General features: G+C 47.6%; 5 protein-coding genes across 5 annotated transcripts; 1 reads left to right on the top strand and 4 right to left on the bottom strand.

Moving 5' to 3' along the window:
- Positions 1-155: 155 nt before the first annotated feature.
- On the bottom strand, positions 156-2,439 carry BGW36DRAFT_306766 (glycoside hydrolase superfamily; the record flags this gene model as incomplete). The annotated part of the gene is made up of 9 exons (XM_046212180.1): positions 156-812; positions 861-1,101; positions 1,153-1,299; positions 1,350-1,512; positions 1,580-1,808; positions 1,860-1,968; positions 2,017-2,132; positions 2,186-2,224; positions 2,281-2,439. 9 exons carry the CDS (start codon positions 2,437-2,439, stop codon positions 156-158), a joined length of 1,860 nt encoding a protein of 619 aa, XP_046066873.1.
- Positions 2,440-4,845: 2,406 nt separating this feature from the next.
- Positions 4,846-7,024, top strand: BGW36DRAFT_439886 (putative glucan 1,4-alpha-glucosidase). Its single transcript, XM_046221517.1, has 4 exons — positions 4,846-5,109; positions 5,155-5,441; positions 5,490-5,586; positions 5,647-7,024. Exons 1-4 carry the CDS (start codon positions 4,884-4,886, stop codon positions 6,936-6,938), a joined length of 1,902 nt encoding a protein of 633 aa, XP_046066872.1. The 5' UTR covers positions 4,846-4,883; the 3' UTR covers positions 6,939-7,024.
- A 442-nt stretch (positions 7,025-7,466) lies between these two features.
- Positions 7,467-13,970, bottom strand: BGW36DRAFT_364243 (putative polyketide synthase; the record flags this gene model as incomplete). Its single annotated transcript, XM_046214537.1, has 3 exons — positions 7,467-11,779; positions 11,838-13,284; positions 13,338-13,970. 3 exons carry the CDS (start codon positions 13,968-13,970, stop codon positions 7,467-7,469), a joined length of 6,393 nt encoding a protein of 2,130 aa, XP_046066871.1.
- A 352-nt stretch (positions 13,971-14,322) lies between these two features.
- On the bottom strand, positions 14,323-15,141 carry BGW36DRAFT_401063 (serine hydrolase FSH; the record flags this gene model as incomplete). The annotated part of the gene is made up of 1 exon (XM_046218703.1): positions 14,323-15,141. The coding sequence occupies one exon, from the start codon at positions 15,139-15,141 to the stop codon at positions 14,323-14,325; it is 819 nt and encodes a 272-aa protein (XP_046066870.1).
- A 736-nt stretch (positions 15,142-15,877) lies between these two features.
- Positions 15,878-17,377, bottom strand: BGW36DRAFT_306808 (major facilitator superfamily domain-containing protein; the record flags this gene model as incomplete). Its single annotated transcript, XM_046212184.1, has 1 exon — positions 15,878-17,377. The coding sequence occupies one exon, from the start codon at positions 17,375-17,377 to the stop codon at positions 15,878-15,880; it is 1,500 nt and encodes a 499-aa protein (XP_046066869.1).
- Positions 17,378-17,548: the final 171 nt, after the last annotated feature.

Here is a 17,548-nt window from a genome sequence, read left to right as displayed (position 1 = left end):
TTTACATATATATCAATGATATGTACACTAATGTCAACTATTCAAAAATCACGATATATACACATATGTCATGGAATAATGGGACAGCGACGTTGAGTAAATGAGCAGATACAATTTAATGAGAGCCCAAAAAGCCTCCAAGGCGTAGGAAGAAATTACCGCCATGTTGCTGTCACAGTCGCAGTTGACCCAGTGTAGGTGGTTGGCACCGTATACGACCGATTAGGGTCGCTTTCCCACGTGACTGAGCTGGACCCGTCAGTCTTCTCGATAAATTTGTACTGGAACGAGGTGCCAGCCGGGAGAGTCACAGCGACACGCCACAGAGGGTCGGATGAAGTATATTCACTTGCAGATAGTGCAACTGCGTTATCGGTATCCCAATCCCCGAGCTCACTGATAGAGCCTGAAATGTAAATGTTCTGTCCGTAAACGGTAGTCACTAATTCCTCAAAAAGAACTGGCACAGCTGTGGCCGTTGTCGTAGTAGTAGTCGTCGTGGCCGTCATAGTCATAATCGCTGTCGTGGAAGTGGAAGAGCCACAAAGTGAGCCGGCAGAAGAGGCCAACATGTAGACTCGAGGTAATCCAGATTCCATCGGGACGGCGATATCTCCACTAGAATCCACAGTTACGGAGGTACACGTATATACTTCCATAAGCTTAGTGCCAGAAGAATATCCACTGCCGCTAAGGGTTAGGGTGTACGAGCTGCCAGAGGCACCCATGTTCGAGAGAATTGTAATGACCTGCGAGCCGCTTGACCCCTTCTTCATGGCGATGGTATTACTGTCTGTATAGAATGGGTCGTTCTGCAGACTGGTCAGCCTTTATCTAGGACACTCGTTGAGAGACCGTACCTTAGTGGTGATATATGAAGAGTCTGAAGAAATCGCCTGGGCGCGAATCTTATTTGTGGAGGCAATGAACCCGTATAGCTCAGCTGTTGTGGAGTATCCTGATAACCAGGTTGCCTCACGATTGTCAGGGTCATTACCGCCATTATAGTGCTGCTCCTGGCCCGCGTAGATAATGGGAATGCCATCAGAGAAGAACACAAAGGAAATGACATTTTTGGCTTGCGAATAATCCTCCGTATAGCTAGCTAGTCAGCCGATATATCGGTAAAACTATATGTAGGCCTATACATACTAGGCAAATCGAGGATTGTCATGATTTTCAATGAAGTTTCCCAACAGGGTTGGATCAGCACAGTCAGATGCCACGGAGTTAATCATGTCATAGAGGTTGCTGATGCTACCACTAGAAGATTCGAATGCATACAACAGTTGGTAGTAGCTGTGATATGTTAAAAAAAGGCTTAAAGAAAATAAACATCGAGCACATACACTGGATAATTCAAAACACCATCCAGGTAATTTTGATACGGGCATGTATAAGTAGGATCGCCGTCAAAGACTTCCCCGACACAATAGACACCCGCGGCACTGTTATAGCCGGGCCAGAACGATTGTTGCACGTGTTTAACAGTGTCAATGCGAAGGCCGTCAACTTAATTGATATTCTGTTAGTGGAATTCTTTTACCCTCCAACAAAGCTGACTTGTGTGAGCACGTACTGGAATAGTTCGAAACAATCTCTGCTACCCAATCATACCATATTGTCTGAACAGAGGACAATTCCGTATTTAGATCTGGCAGAGAGACAGTTGTATCGCCAAGCCAGCAGTCCTCGACATTGGTCTGGTTGGAGTAGTTGGTGATTTCACAGTAGGGGTGGAAATACGACGATGAGTCAAACGGGTTGAATGCGCTGTAATCAACAGCGTTACCGGCTCCGTCATACCCCTATCTCTATATCAGAAAAGCTGGTGTGGTTGATTCTTCCAGGCGCCCTACCATGTGGTTCGCGACTACGTCTACCATAAGATACATTCCTCGCTCATGTAGGGCTTTTGAGAGGGCCAAAAGATCGGCAGCAGTGCCATAATTTGAATTGATATTGTATCTGGTCAAATTAGCAAACTTTAATATCTGTGTTCGTATCCTTTCTTACATCTCCTGTTGCCAGTATCCGTGATACGCTTCGCCGTCTCCAGTGTCTTGGGGGAGCTGTTCCGTGACTGGCGTGATCCATATGGCGGTAAATCCCATATCTTGGATGTAGTCTAGCTAGAAGAACCCTCAATATTGAAAGAGCGGTCGTTTAATTGAGATTAACGTACATGGTTGATGATCCCTTGCCAACTCCCACCGCAATAAATCTGCCATCATTATTAGACGCTACTTTCGGACTTCTTTGGGAGTCTCAAAAATATACCCGGTCGCTGATGTTACATGAGGCAGTGGTAGAATTGTCTTCACGGCCAAAACGATCTGTCAAAAGGAAATAGATTGACTGACTGCGCCATTCTGCAGGCGTCAAGCTCACAACAGCCCGCGCGAGGAACAGCATGGACACCAATACAAGGCTTCTCATGGTTGCCACCATCGGTTGTCCAGGCTTAGAAAATGTTCGTGATGGGCTTTCACTTGCTGCAAAAATTTACTCGGGCTAGGCTCCAGTATTTGGATTATACATCGTTTCCTATTTTTTATATAACCTCCATCTCCATAGTGAAGTCAATTCTCCGTCCTCGTACTCTACGGAAAGGCAGAAGCTAAGGTCCTCGGGCCCAAGGACCAATAAATTCAGGAAGATGGACCCGCGATGCATCGATTTAGCTCGTCGTTAAACGAAAAACCCAGCTACGTTTCAAAATTGCTTATAAATAAGTGTTGGAGATTAATTTAAACTAGCGTCGGCAATTCTTAGCTTGGGAGTAACTTACCACGCCTGGCTAGAATTGGCACATCCTCCGGGGCCCCGTGGCCACAGTGGATCGGATCTCTTTGAAACTCCACGATTTGCAGGGGATGATCTCGGTTCTTAACCCTAGAAAACGCAAGACAAGGCTGGCTCACGTGAAGATCACAATTTTGCCAAAAACGCCTCCCCCGAAGACAATGTTGAACGCGCACGCCCCTGCCAGGGACGGAGGAGACTCGTCATGGCGATTGGTGGCTAGGAGGATCCGAAAGACCCAAAACCTACGGGCCGCACCGTCACTCCATGGATCCAAACTAAGGGGGAAGGAAGAGATGATAGGCAGGATCATCATGTTCGGTAGTTTCCGAGCATTAAGCTGCGCAGTCAAACTGAAGTTATTGATAACCCTAAACCCTATCGGTTTGGCTGACCTATGTCAAGGCAATTTTCTGTTTGCTGGATTTGCTGTCAAGGATATTATGGGATTGGAAAAGAATTTCGGCGTAGTGACCAGAAATGAGGCCTCTTCGCGACACCACCAGACACGGCATAACTGTCGGAAAATTCTGAACTTACAAAGCAATACAAAATAAACTATTTTCACGCTATGTTCCTACTAATTTTTGAAGCATTGGGTGACGTACCGCTGGGGGGCAGAGTGGCTCTGAGTTTTTCCGGTGGCGTCTGTAGACTGAATCATTTTCACCGAAATTGAGACAGTTAGGGCCGGTGATGAAAGAGCGTATTGAAAGTAACATAATCAATACAATTCGACCGTGAAAGAATTCTTTTATTCTTATGATTCCATTATGCCTATAGGCACCTTCGATGGGCAGGTCTGGTGTTGGGCAGGGCTAAAAGTTATAACACTTCTCTGGAATAGTGCTAGTCTTGTGCACTCCATGATGTGCAAGGAGGTTCATAAAGGTTGAATTAAATCCTCAAAACTTATCAGGACAGAAATTATTGCTTTCGTCAAAGGATGAATAAAGCAAATGAACAAAAACTTTTACATAACATCACGAAGTCACCTTAGGAAGCCTGTTCTCTCTCTTCACGGAAGCAAGGAAACGCCACCTATACAAGAGATCCTGGTGTATTTTCTGAGTATTCAGGTCCTGGTACTATCGCCATATCGCTTAAGAGACCTTAGATATGAGGCGAGGGCAAGTGATACTCCCGATTGTAACAAGGCAGCCTTGACAATCTCCGCGAATACAGACGATGGGAGCTACTTTCACCGGGCTCGTACCAAGGCAAGAGACCTTGGCTTGGAAATAGAGCTATGAACAAGCGTAGATCGGATTTTAACTCGTTGGTGCCGTTGTCTCGTATTGCAGAGCGCGCGGCCGCTTACGAATCTATAGTAGCAAATGCCGAGCGAGAAGAGTCAGCATGCGAGAGACTACTCAGAGCAGACTTTTCCCTCAAGTTCCTCATGTCAAATTAGTAATGAAAGGCAATTAAAAGTTTGAAGCAATTTTTACATTTTCGCCAGTTTTTAACTAGTTCCAAACCCAATTCGAATCGGTAATAACTCCGGCGCTAGGATGTACTGGTGCTTTAAGGCTTCGGATAGAAAGACCAGTTACAACGCCAGAATACTGAACGCCACAATGAAGAACTAGTTTGATGCTGCCGAAATCCGGGGAATTACCTCCTTTGGCAAGATGATTTGACCTGTAGCCTCTCCCCCGCGGCATTCAGACTTATTAGTATTGACTAAAACCCCATCTCGGCAAAGGATAGAAGCCACCATCACATGCAGAATATCTGGTTTTCCAGTGCCGGTGGACCCCGTGGGGAACCCGGAAGGCGTTCCAGGTAATCGGGGTTCAAAAAAAAGGGAAGGTGTAAATACCCTTATTGTAAATACCCTTTTGCCTATTCTCGGCAAGGCTTCACGCTGCCCGCGAGAGTAGTAGTTAAAGTCTGTTCACCGGAAACCGTGTTCAAGAACAGTGACCCAAACCCAAGGATTTAATAATATACAAACATTATAAAGAGGAGGTCCGCCATCAGGGTTTTCCTTTCTGTCAATTTCATCTCATCCCTTCAATCTCTTCTTTCTTTATACGAATCCTTGAGGCTTTTCGAGTCCGTTTATATTCTCCATGCCCCGTCTTTCCTACGCACTCTGTGCGCTAGCGCTAGGCTATACTGCATTGGCAGCTCCTAAGCTTTCACCTCGTGCTACAGTCAGCTTGGACGCCTGGTTGGCCACTGAGACAACTTTCTCCCTCAATGGAATTCTGCAAAATATTGGTGCCAGCGGTGCTTATGCCCAGAGTGCCAAGGCTGGTGTAGTTATCGCCAGTCCCAGTACATCCAACCCGGACTGTGAGTGATTTAACCTGCCTTGCCTATCAGCTGCTAAGAGTTTAGATTACTACACCTGGTCGAGAGACTCCGCTCTCACGTTAAAAGTCCTCACCGATCTCTTTACCAACGGAAATCTGGCTTTGCAGACCGTTATAGAGGAATATGTGAACGCACAGGCCTATCTGCAGACCGTCTCCAATCCCTCTGGTGATCTCTCGACTGGTGCTGGTCTTGGTGAGCCAAAGTTCAACGTTGATCTGAGTGCGTATACTAGCAGCTGGGGCCGTCCTCAGCGGGATGGTCCTGCTCTACGTGCTATCGCTCTTATTACTTTCGGCAACTGGTTGATTGTATGTTTTCTAAATGAAACCAAAACCTTTTACTGACACCTCCTGCAGGACAATGGATACTCTAACTATGCTGTCAATAATATCTGGCCCATTGTACGCAATGACCTGTCTTACGTTGCCCAGTACTGGAGCCAGAGTGGCTATGGTTCGTCCTCTGACTTCAAACCCAATTTAGCTGATCATTTGCTTACTTGATCATCTCAAGATCTCTGGGAGGAGGTCAATAGCATGTCCTTTTTCACGGTTGCTAACCAGCACCGTGCCCTTGTCGAGGGAAATACCTTTGCTGGCAGGGTTGGAGCGTCCTGCTCTTGGTGCCAGTCGCAGGCACCCCAGATCCTCTGTTATATGCAATCATTCTGGACTGGGTCCTATATCAATGCGAACACTGGTGGAGGTCGCTCTGGCAAGGATGCCAACACCGTTCTAGCCAGCATCCACACATTTGACCCCGAGGCCACATGCGATGACACCACCTTCCAGCCTTGCTCATCTCGCGCCCTCGCGAACCACAAAGTGTACATTGACTCGTTCCGTTCCATCTATTCTCTCAATTCTGGTATTGCTGAGGGCGTTGCCGTTGCTGTTGGTCGCTATCCTGAAGATTCATACTATAATGGCAATCCCTGGTTTTTGTCCAATCTCGCCGCCGCCGAACAGTTATACGATGCCATCTACCAATGGAACAAAGTTGGTTCTATCACCATCACCAGTACTTCTCTGGCCTTCTTTCAAGATGTTTATAGCTCCGCAGCAGTTGGCACTTACGCCTCCGGTAGCTCCGCCTTTACAGCTATCATCAGCGCGGTCAAGACCTATGCCGACGGGTATGTTAGCATCGTTCAGGCTCACGCTGCGGCCAACGGCTCCCTCTCTGAGCAATACGATAAGACGTACGGCTCTGAGCTCTCCGCCCGTGATCTCACCTGGTCATATGCCGCCCTGTTGACGGCCAACATGCGCCGCAGTGGCATCGTGCCTCCATCTTGGGGCGCCAGCTCCGCCAACACAGTTCCTTCTTCTTGCTCCACGGGCTCTGCCACTGGCACTTATAGTACCGCTACTGCTACTTCTTGGCCCACTAGCCTGACCAGCGGCACCGCAGCGACATCTACCTCGGCCTCAACCTCTACGTCTCGATCTACTTCTACAACCAGCACCACCTCTGCTTGCACCACCCCCACCTCCATTGCTGTCACCTTTGACGAGATTGCCACTACCACCTACGGTGAAAATATTTTTATTGTCGGATCGATCTCGCAGCTGGGTAACTGGGACACCAACAGTGCCGTCGCACTCAGCGCCAGCAACTACACCTCCAGCAACCACCTCTGGTACGTAACCATCAACCTACCCGCCGGTACTACCTTCCAATACAAGTATATTCGCAAGGAGTCTGACGGCTCGGTTACTTGGGAGAGTGACCCCAACCGCTCATATACAGTACCTTCGGGATGTAGTGTTAGTACTGCTACCGAGAATGATACATGGCGGTAAGGAATCGCCAATGGATAAATCAAGTTCGGAGAGATTAGCATTTTAAATTAAATATGAAAAATTGGGCACATGTATCTAGAATGTAGTCATAGTTATGAATGGAAGAGAAACGAATGTACACCATTTTTGATATACCGAGTGGTAGATTAGATGGTTAAGTTAAGTTCAGGCGAATAGAAGGGGATGCAGAATAATAGTGAATAACACATTGGAACTGGTTTAAAGCGTCAACTAAGGGATGTATTTATCTATTGGTTAAAAAAATAAGCTTAAAAATATGGTTTGATTAGATATGGGTTTGGTGGTTTGGGCACCGCCACCCGAGCGCCCCAAAAGCATAAAGATATCTAATTCTACGAATCCAGATCTGTCGTTCAAGGCTTTCACAGTCGCATTATAGGTCATTTAACATAAATTTCCACTGAAAATCTTATTAATAAGTACTAGATCAGTATATTATCACTATCAATTGACTTTCTAGCTAAATGCTACTATATCATAATGACTAGTACGCCAACATTGAATCTATTAAGCACTCAAACTCGTTGGAAAGCCCGCAATGACACGAATAGTGCGTGCCTCAGGCTCTTCACCGTCCGTCCAGTCTACTGCATTAAATCCTGCCCGGATCATGTGCTCTTTCCAAAGCCACTCAGGTGTTACCGCATGCTCGCGGCCGTCCTCAAACAGCCACCATCCTTCGAACAGTCCCACTGCAATGTCCAACCAGAACATGTTCTGTGTTATCTCGACCAGAGTTAGAACACCATCATCGCGGAGCATTTTGCGCAGCGAAGTTAGCGATATGGTCAAGTTTCTTGTCGCGTGGATGCAATTCGTAGAGATAATGAAGTGGAAGGACCCAACCCACGATCCCTGGGGTTCTTTCTCAATATCCAAGGTCGTGAATTCCATCTCGGGGCAATCTTTGAATGTACGCTTGGCTGCTGCAACTAGCGATGGAGACAAATCGGTAAAGACATACTCAAAAGGAATGCCTAGCTTTTGCAAGTGGCGGACAATATACTTGGTCGTACCACCTGTGCCAGCACCGACTTCAAGAATGCGGAATACTCCGGGTTTATTTGGCTTGTCCATGGCCTTCTCGAGGAACTCTCCAAGCGCAAGCGTGCCGGAGCGCACGAGGGGCCAGTTTTCGTACAGGTCGTCAAGTGTCTTCTTGTTTTCCTTATTGCCGAAGACGAGCTGGAGGCCATCCTTCTCGCCGGTCAAGCACTCTGCAAGGTCTGAGCCAACGACTTGGACAATTTTATGCACACTAGTATGTAGCGGGAACTCGGGAATGATGTGCTCGTAGATAACCGAGGCAGGCGTACGATCGACAAGCTTTGTTGTACGGACAAACTGGCCTTGATTGTTCACGTCAACAAGCCCAGAATCTTCAAGCACACGGTAAAGTTGGCGTACAAGTTGCTTGTGTCTAGGTAGGTGCGGAATCATAGGAGCAGTATCCCCAGCTTTGAGGACAGTCATGTCGCAGCCCAATTTGGCGAATGCCTCGACGACGTAGGCGAGTACGAGTGCGGCTTGCCGAGGGTAGCAATTTTCCCAGAATGTGACAGCTCCCGTCTTGACGGCAGCTCTCTCATAGGCATCTCTGTAGCTTGCAAAGACCTTCTGTGCCCGTTGTAAAGATGGCCGCGATTCAACATCAGGAGAAGGAGTCGGTACGCTTTGAACAGCAGTGGTGTTTAATTTTGTCTCTACTACAGCAGCAGCTTGAGTACTTGTATCTGCGCTAACCCCCAGAGCTGAATCAATATGATCGCAAACAGCCTTGACGTTGGGGAAAAACAAGAATGTGTTGAGGTCAATCTCAAGCCCAAAGGCCACTTGCATCTCGTTCAAGACCTCCGTCACCAAGAGCGAGTCGATACCAAGGTCTTCGAGTGTTGAATGGGGGGCGATTTCATCTATAGGAACATCCGTAACGTTATGCAATACCTCCATAACCTTTGGCACTTTACTGGATTCTGCAGGAATCGTAGAGACAGCGCCTGGTATCGGAGCTGCTCCCACGGGTGCTGGGGTAGGGTTAGCACCCGCTCCACCAGTATTAACACTACGAAGCGATCGCTGCAAAACCGATACAGAAGTACGTGTAAAGACGAATCCAATGAAGGCAATCACAACTTTCTGAGACTTCTTATCAAAGATGTATACATCACTGACGGTGCGCTCATCGGTGTCTTCGGTCAGGAGTGAGTAAGCGATCCACTCCCTAGCAGTAATATCAAACGCACCACCAGTGACGATACGGTTAATACCCTGGCAGAGTAGGACGTCTTTTCCACTGGGATGTGCGAAATAGTTGACGAGAACACCAGCGAACTGCATCATGCCGTCAATAGTCGGGGTGTCATACAGTGCCTCGTTAGGAGAAAGCTTAGGGTCTAAGTCCGCCGCGACCTTTCCTGCAGCTTCATGACCCTGGTATGAAATACTCTTGATGCCGTGATACATCTCGTCAAAGAAAATGAGTCTCTGAAGGGCTTGGTAGATGTGTCTACCTTGCATCTTTTCTCCGTCCTCGCAGTTCATGATGGAAAGACACTTATTATACCCAATTAAAGCGCTCCATTGCATGATCGTATCAGCCAGCACAGGATCGTCTCGTCTGCCGAGGCCAACTTTGCCAATTACATGAATCTGAACGTCGTCACCACCTTGCTTTAACTTGCTAGAAAACTCGAAATTCCAGTAATCGACGCCTGGCGTGATGCGTGTGAGCTTGATATAGATGTTCTTCTTCGAGTCGAGACCGATAGGTGCACCTTTCATTTGCATGGAGTCCATATTGAGAACGTGTGTTTCGTAACTTGCATTCGGTGTCAAGATAATTGCAGCGCGAGAAAGCAGTTCAACGTACAAAGATGCAGGTGCAAGAGCTTGGTTGGACGCAATGTGACCGTTCAACAAATACATGTAGCGTTCACTCTCAGGATCGATGAGGAAAGTAGCCTCCTTCTTACTTGAATCTGAGAATTCCAAGAACGATATGAATTCATGGATGGGGTTAATCTGTGCTGCAGTAGTAGCGTCTGGGGTAGGCTCTAGAGTGACTTTATCGATAAAGGGGAGCCAGTGCTTAGTCTTCTCGAATTGGTATGGAGGGAGGCTCTTGTACTCAAAATGGCCTCGTTCACGTCGATGATAGGGCCAGAATTGCACGTGGATGCCAGCTTTCCATAGCTCTACGACAGTCTCTGCCACCGACGTAATTGCGTTGGGTCCGTTCAAAAAGGACGGGCAGTAGAGTTGCTGGCCTTCACCATTGAGACTGTTTTTCACCAGCGACATGACGGAAGATCCTTGACCTGCTTCTAGCCAAATGCAAGATTGAAACTTCTTAGCAATCCTTTGAACGGCTGAGGAGAAGTAGACAGGGTTTCGCGTATGGTATGGAATCAACCACGCGCCTGGTTCCTGATCGATATGCTCTTCCGTTGCTAGCTCAATTGGAATTATCGGCTTGTTCCATTCCACGGTGTTTGCAAGCTTCTCAAGTCCTGGTAGAATATCTTCAGTCAAGGCAGAATGAAAGCCGTGTGTGACTCTCAGTCGTTTGGTACGAATAGTTTGGTGAAGCCTGTCGTCGTCGAAGATGTGACGTTCAAAAGCGTCTACAGCCTCACTTGTGCCCACAACCACGTGGTTTGTCGGGTGATTAAAGCAAGCAATTTCTAGCTTGTCGCCGGGCGATTCGGCGTTGATGGTATTGAGAATACTTTTGACAGCCGTATGATCAGCTTGTACAGAGATCATAGATCCCCGCTCTTTACCCCAAGAGCTGTCAATCAGCTCTGCTCGGCCAATCACAAGTTTCATAGCATCCTGGATAGACAAAGATCCAGATATACACAAAGCCGTCAACTGGCCAAAGCTATGTCCTACGATGGCGCTGACACGCATTCCACTATCAATCCAGGCCTTAGCAGACGCATACTGGGCTGCAAAGAGAACTGCATGGAGAGTTGGCAGATCCTGGATGCCGTCACGTCGATAGATAGCTGGATATAAGCTTCCACGACCAAGCAATCGTAATTGAACGTCACATGCATTTAGATGTGACCGTAATAATTCTGATTTATCCACGGCATCCTCCGAAATACCAATGAAATCATTCTCCTGGCCACCGAAGACTATAATCACTGGACGTGGACTAGAGCTGGCATCTTTCAATGGGGCCTCAGAACCAGCGATGATATTCTGGAGCGTTTTATCCAGGTCATTCAGATCAGTGACAGCTTTCGCCAGCGAATAGGTCAAATTATGGTTGGCTCTGTCCGACAAGTTGAAAAGAATGTCGGATAGAAGATGGAAGGCGTTCACAGAATTTGTTCTCTGGGTGTCTATGTAGGCCAAAAGCTTCCTAGCATATGCAATCAAGCTGCCTTCTGATGAAGCCGACATGAAGAATGGTTGTTTTGCGGTGATGGTTGGCCGCTTGCTGAGAGTTTTTGAGGAGAGTGGCGTGGCCTCACGGACAGCAACTACAGCGTTACTTCCAGCGGCACCGTAGCTGTTAATGCAAGCAAGCTTCGAAGGTGTCTTCCAGGGCTGACAGTTTTTTGGAATAGCCATCATGTCGGGCTCAAGCACGGGTATTTTTGGGTTGAGATTGCTATAGCTTGCCTGTCCAAGTATAGTATTGCGTTGCATCATGAGAAGGATCTTGATAAGCCCAGCTACACCGGCCGATGCTTCTGTATGACCAATATGGCCCTTGACAGATCCGAAGTGCAGAATATCTTTACGGTCAGAGCCTCCAAAGGCGTCGCGGATACTCTGGCATTCGATTGGATCCCCAATTTGCGTTCCTAGAGATACTGTTTTAGCCACTTGATTGACAGGTTATTGAATATTGGCAAGCCTTACCAGTGCCATGAGCTTCAACATAGGTAACGCTAGAAGCTGGAGCGCTGGCCATGTCAAGCACCTTTTTGTACACCGTTGTTTGCGATGAAGAGCATGGAACAGTGATATGAGCATCATTATGATTTTGATTGACAGCCGATCCGACAATCACACCTAAAATATTATCGCCTTCATTAATAGCACTCGAAAGAGGTTTGAGAACTACCGCAGCAACACCTTCTCCACGGCAATAGCCGTCGGCCGATGCATCGAATGGTTTACAAGCGCCTGATGGACTCAGGAATCCGGCAGCAGCCAGGTTCTGGTAATCAAAGGGACTGGTGAAGATATTTGTTCCACCTGCGATTGCTCGTGAACATTCGCCAGACTGAATTGCTCGGCAAGCGGTATTGATTGCGACTAGGGATGAAGAACATGCAGTATCAATAGTCATTGCGGGGCCGGTGAAGCCGAATTGGTGAGAAATGCGGCCACTGAAAAATGCTCTCGAGGTCCCTAGCATAGAGTAGGCATTCGGTGGATGGCAGGCAACGTTATCGTAGTAATTGTTAGCAACAGCGCCAATGTAACACCCATAGTCATTTGGGCGATCTGTACCCGCAGGTCCGAAATGGCCAGCAGATTCCAAGGCTTGATAAACAACTTCTAGCAGAATCCTTTTCTCGGGGTCCCACGAGACTGCTTCACGGGATGATTTCTTAAAGAAACGGTGGTCAAAGCTCTCAGGGTCATCGATGAAATTGCCCCAGAACTTAGTGTTCCCATAACCTGCCAACCGCTGACTATCCAGATTCAATCGATCTGAGGGTACCTCTCGAACCATTGATACGCCAGACTCCAAAAGATCCCAGAATTCATTGACGTCGACTGCGCCTGGAAAACGACATGCCATGCCAACGACCGCGACTGAATGCGGAGGATATTTAGCGTTGAGACTCTCGTTGACGCCATTAACACCGTTGACATTATCGACAACATTCACACCGTTGATACCATTAACATTATTGAAATTGTAAGTAGTATCGAGACTGAGAGGTAAGACACCCTTTTCAAACGCAAAAGTGGTCACCCTAGGGCGGTCGGTGGAGGAATCACCAAGAGTGTTGCGCACGGTCGTGTACCAGTCAGCCGTATGAAGCAGGATGTTCTCAATGGCAATATCAGTGATATAATCAGCGCCCGTGATGACCCCCCCGGTGTCGTTTTTCCGAAGCGGGGCTTTGAGTTGTGAGGCTTCAGGGTATTGAAGACCTTTGACGGATTTTGCAAATGTCTTCAGGTTTTGCGCCGTAGTGGCGTGGTCAGAAGCAGAATGAAAACGGCCGTTGATACTGATCGTCTTGGCACGAAGGCCAGCATCTCTAAGTGCTTCGATCAACAGGTTCTCGTCACTGGCTTGGGCAGTGATTGTGACACATGTGATATCAGTGATGCATGAGATATAAGCCTATATGGGAGTAAGAATTGAACTTTAGCAAACAGTGATTTTTGGATTCTAACATTTGTATAGCCAGTCAGGAGCTTTTCGACTTGAGATTTCGAAAATTGCCCTTCCTTCCATCGAATAGACACAGCACAGACGGGACTCGATGGCTCAGCATATAAGGCATTTTGGTCAATATAAAGCCCAATGCATGTAGCAAGCCGCACGCTAATAGCGGTAAATGCAGCCAATTGCTCCTCATTCTCAGAAAAGCTTATGGCAGCAGCGGTAAGGAAGCCTGTGCAGAAGCCTTGGACGCCATACTCTTGCAATGATTGGATTGTCTGGCTGTAATCCGGACCAATGTTGTGTTTGGTCAAGTGTTTGAAAAAGAGGGCAATCTGCAAGAGAACAGCAAAAGGCAAAGAGGCAACATTAAGGAGAGAGTCTAAAGGCTGAGATAGAAGTCCTGAATCTAGCCATTGCAAAAGGAAGTCGATTGATGCAGCCGCGGGGACCTGTTTCAAAGTGCTGTCAAAAGTTGTCAGTTGCTGAAGAAGGTCGGGTAGGGCTTTCAAAGTGGCTGTTAAAGATTCGGAAAAGGTCTTCTGATTTAACAAGATTTGACGAAGTTCGCTTAATTCTTGTGGAGGAGGTAGGCGAGCCTGAGGGCCACATAGGAACAATTCCATATCTGTTGCTGGAGCCATCATCATATGCGATTGAAGTCTACTAACTATATCAATTGTTATATTGGCTTCACATTCCGAGGGAGTATGATAGATTGAATTCTTAATCTGTAGATGAAAATAAAATGCTTACTGATATACAGAATGGAAGGCTGCCTAGCCCTTCTCATAAGATGTTCGCATACTCTATTCATCCCTGAGGGGCAAGCCTCCCGAGCTCCATTTTTCCCGGCCTGCAGCCTGTCTTACCTCTTATCTTCTCAGCCATGCGCGTCTGTGCCGCACAACGTGGATTTCGCTTAAGGTAACAGGCGTTTAAATCTTATATTTCTAATTATATTACTATTGAGGGAAATGGAAACCTATCTAATATTCACAATATTACGCCAGTCTGCTTGCTTAATGCCAAAATCTCGTCCGCAACAGCCGCGACATCCGCGGCTTGAATGACGACTCTATGATCTCCATCCCATTCCACTACGCGAGTCGTACCCGCCTGGCAAAAATCGGTAAGCAGCCGACGATGGTTATCAATGCCAGGGTCTTTCTTCCCATGGACATGCAATGTCGGCAGACGAAGAACGTGGTCTGATCCTTGTAGGAACGAGCCAGTTACCTGTGCAAAGGCACCAGTAGTGAGCTCATCGGCATCGGCCAAGGCGAGCGAGTCCGTCATATCCGTATCCAGAGAAACTAGAGGAGCGCGACCTGCAAGGAGAATACCGAACTTGAAGTTCGACCCAGCTTGATCCCGTCCAAGCTTCTCTGCACGGAGCTGCTGACGGAGCAACAAACTAGCACCTAATTTAGCGCCCTGGCTGAAGCCCATAATGGCCACCCACTCGCCAGTAGCCCCCATAGCGTTATCATTGGCCATTGCGTCATGCAAGACGTTGTCGATGTCCTGGCAAATAGCGTCGGCGCCTGGGTTAGGCTGTTCTACTTTCCAGCGCAACCAACGGCGAAACGGCTGCAGGTGGGCGTAGATGGGCATGACGTTGGGATCTGCGGGTGACAGGTAAGGAGCATCCGGAAAGACAAATCTGAACGTGCCGTTTAGCGAGCGGAGCAGGCCTCGACTTTGCAAGCGGAAAGCTTCAGCGTTGACGCCCCCACCGTGCAGGCAGAGAATTCGTGGCAGATGGAGGTCTCCAAAGGAGATTGTATGTGGTGGGGCCGGAGGGGTAGACATGGTGAGGGTAGTAACGTTATAATAACGCTACTCTTTAAGTTTCAATGTTCTAGGGTGCTTTGAACGCGAACAATTGGTATCAATATATCTTCGCTGATATTTTCCCCTGCGGGCCCACCCCACCATACACATGTGCGATTGTCTAATTACAGTGCCGTAGATCAAGCTCAATTCAGCTAGGCAGGTTCAGGATGCATACCGTATTTATGGGGGCCAAATCTCCCTACTTATCAGCTTGGTCCAGGCGGCTATACTCTGCTAATAGTAGCCGAGCGTTAAGCTTCAACGCTCCGGTTATGCCCACCAACGCAATCGTTAGATGCACTTTCAATGCTGCATATATGGAGAACAAGGTTTCAAGATGTTGAGTGTTATTTTCAATGACAAGGCGATCGGAATAACAGAAAATACTCCTCCGCTTGCGGAAAGGAACTGGGCTCGGGAGCCTCCAACAGCCATCTATTTGAGCAATTAGGGCTAGGTATGACCTGGACCCGGGAGTCAAAGCGTGCAATTCGGGGTATGCATTTATACTCACTTTAGTGGTATACTATTTTGACCCCATATCAATTGACTCCATATTTATGCTATTTATATAGCAGTCATAACATAAACATGCGTTCATGTTCTCCCAATCATTGTGCATTGTATCAGGGTTTAGACGTGGAAACATTATTTCACTATCAATATGATATAAATATACAGCTTTTTGAAAAAGATAAAAAGATAATAAAACTCAACGATGCCCCCTATTAACACCTAAATCTATACCATGCTTAGAGTATACAACCGTTGCATCCCCTGCTGCAAATTTGCTTCTAGCCCGCAACGCATCACCATATCTCCAGAGCAAGAAGGGCGCTGGCAACCCGATCGCGAGAGCGACAAATGCAAGCAAGCTGTTTCCCCAACCATACCCCAACATGTTATACATTGCTGGCGCAAACAACGGAAATCCAAATCCTGCTAGACTACGCAAAACCATAACAGCAGCCATACCGCTTGCAGCGTAACGCGGGTAGGCGTCCACAATGTACGACTGCATAGTTTGAATACCAGATACTGTACCCACGGCTATGAGGAACGCGCCAATATCTGGGAGAATCCAATGCTGGTGCGTCTCTGCCGTCCATCCGTACCACAAAAACCCAATCGGTAACAGGATGGAGCAAGGAATCATTACTGGGGCCCGGAACTCGGGAGAGCCTACATTGTTGTTCCTCTTCTTTAATCGATTGTATGTGAAATCGTTGATCCGGGCAGTCATTTCTGCGCCGATGACGTATCCCAGGCCTAATGCAAAATAATTAAGGCCGCCCATCTCAGTCGACATGTTGTAGTAATTTAGGTCAATGAATAGATTAGGGAAAGATGAAAGTACGAGGTACGTAAGCCCATAGCAGTAAGCCATGTAGATTGCGATCACCATGATAATAGGCTGTGTAGCGAGCATAATGAATGGCCTCGCAAGCGAGACTTGGATATTCCTTGCCCAGTGCAGAGCTGTCACCTTTGGGCCATCGACAGACCAGGTATCGTCACCAGTTTGTTTGCGCAGCTGACGAGCTTTTTGCTCCAAGAGTTTAGGCGCGTAAGTCTCTTGCAGGAAAAAAAGGCCGAGGAGCTGAATTGATAAGCAGAGGAGAGACGAGCCCCAGAATATCCAGCGCCAAGTCGTGTTTGCGGTAATGAATGCCCCTGCTATTGGGCCTATGGCAGGTCCGAGTAGAGGAGCGAGGGAGTATATAGCGATAGCTCGACCACGCTGCTCTGCGTGCCAACAATCTGATAACACGCCGCCGCCGATGCTTAAGGGGGCAGAACCACCAAGGCCAGCAAAGAAACGGCAAATCATGATCTGCGGGCCCGTATGGGCGAAGCCGCAGCCGATATTGAAAACGAGAAAGAACAGATTCGAGAGTTGTAAAACTGGGACACGGCCGTACAGCTCGGAGAGCGGGCCTACAACGAGTGGACCGAGAGCATAGGCGAGGAGGAAGATGGACAAAATAAGGGCCTTGAGAGCAGAGTCATGCACATTGAGATCTCTGCCAATATCCTCCAGGGCAGGTGCAACCATGGACGAAGCGACAGGAGAGATGAAGGCAAAGGCGGAGACGATAGTTGTTGCAGCCCATTTGCGAGCCATCGACCAGTGCTTCGGATTTCTTGCGTCTGTAGGTTCGTCCCAAGTCACGACCCTACATGCATTATTGATGTTCTTCTCTGTAGACATGGTGTCATATATAAAAGGCGAGGTCGCCCAGACCCAGCAACTTTTCAAGTGGCAAGCGTCTCATCAAGATGACAATATGCTAGATCTTGTCTGGCAATGTTTGAGACTATGGAGTGGCGATAAAAGTTCCAGTTTGGAAACAGTGCATTTCAAATCTTATCGATTGATATT

Source organism: Talaromyces proteolyticus, assembly GCF_021365285.1.
Source record: "Talaromyces proteolyticus strain PMI_201 chromosome Unknown BGW36scaffold_13, whole genome shotgun sequence".
NCBI classification, from domain to species: Eukaryota; Fungi; Ascomycota; class Eurotiomycetes; order Eurotiales; family Trichocomaceae; genus Talaromyces; species Talaromyces proteolyticus.
Note: the sequence above shows the minus strand (reverse complement) of the source record. Positions and strands in the feature narration are given on the sequence as shown.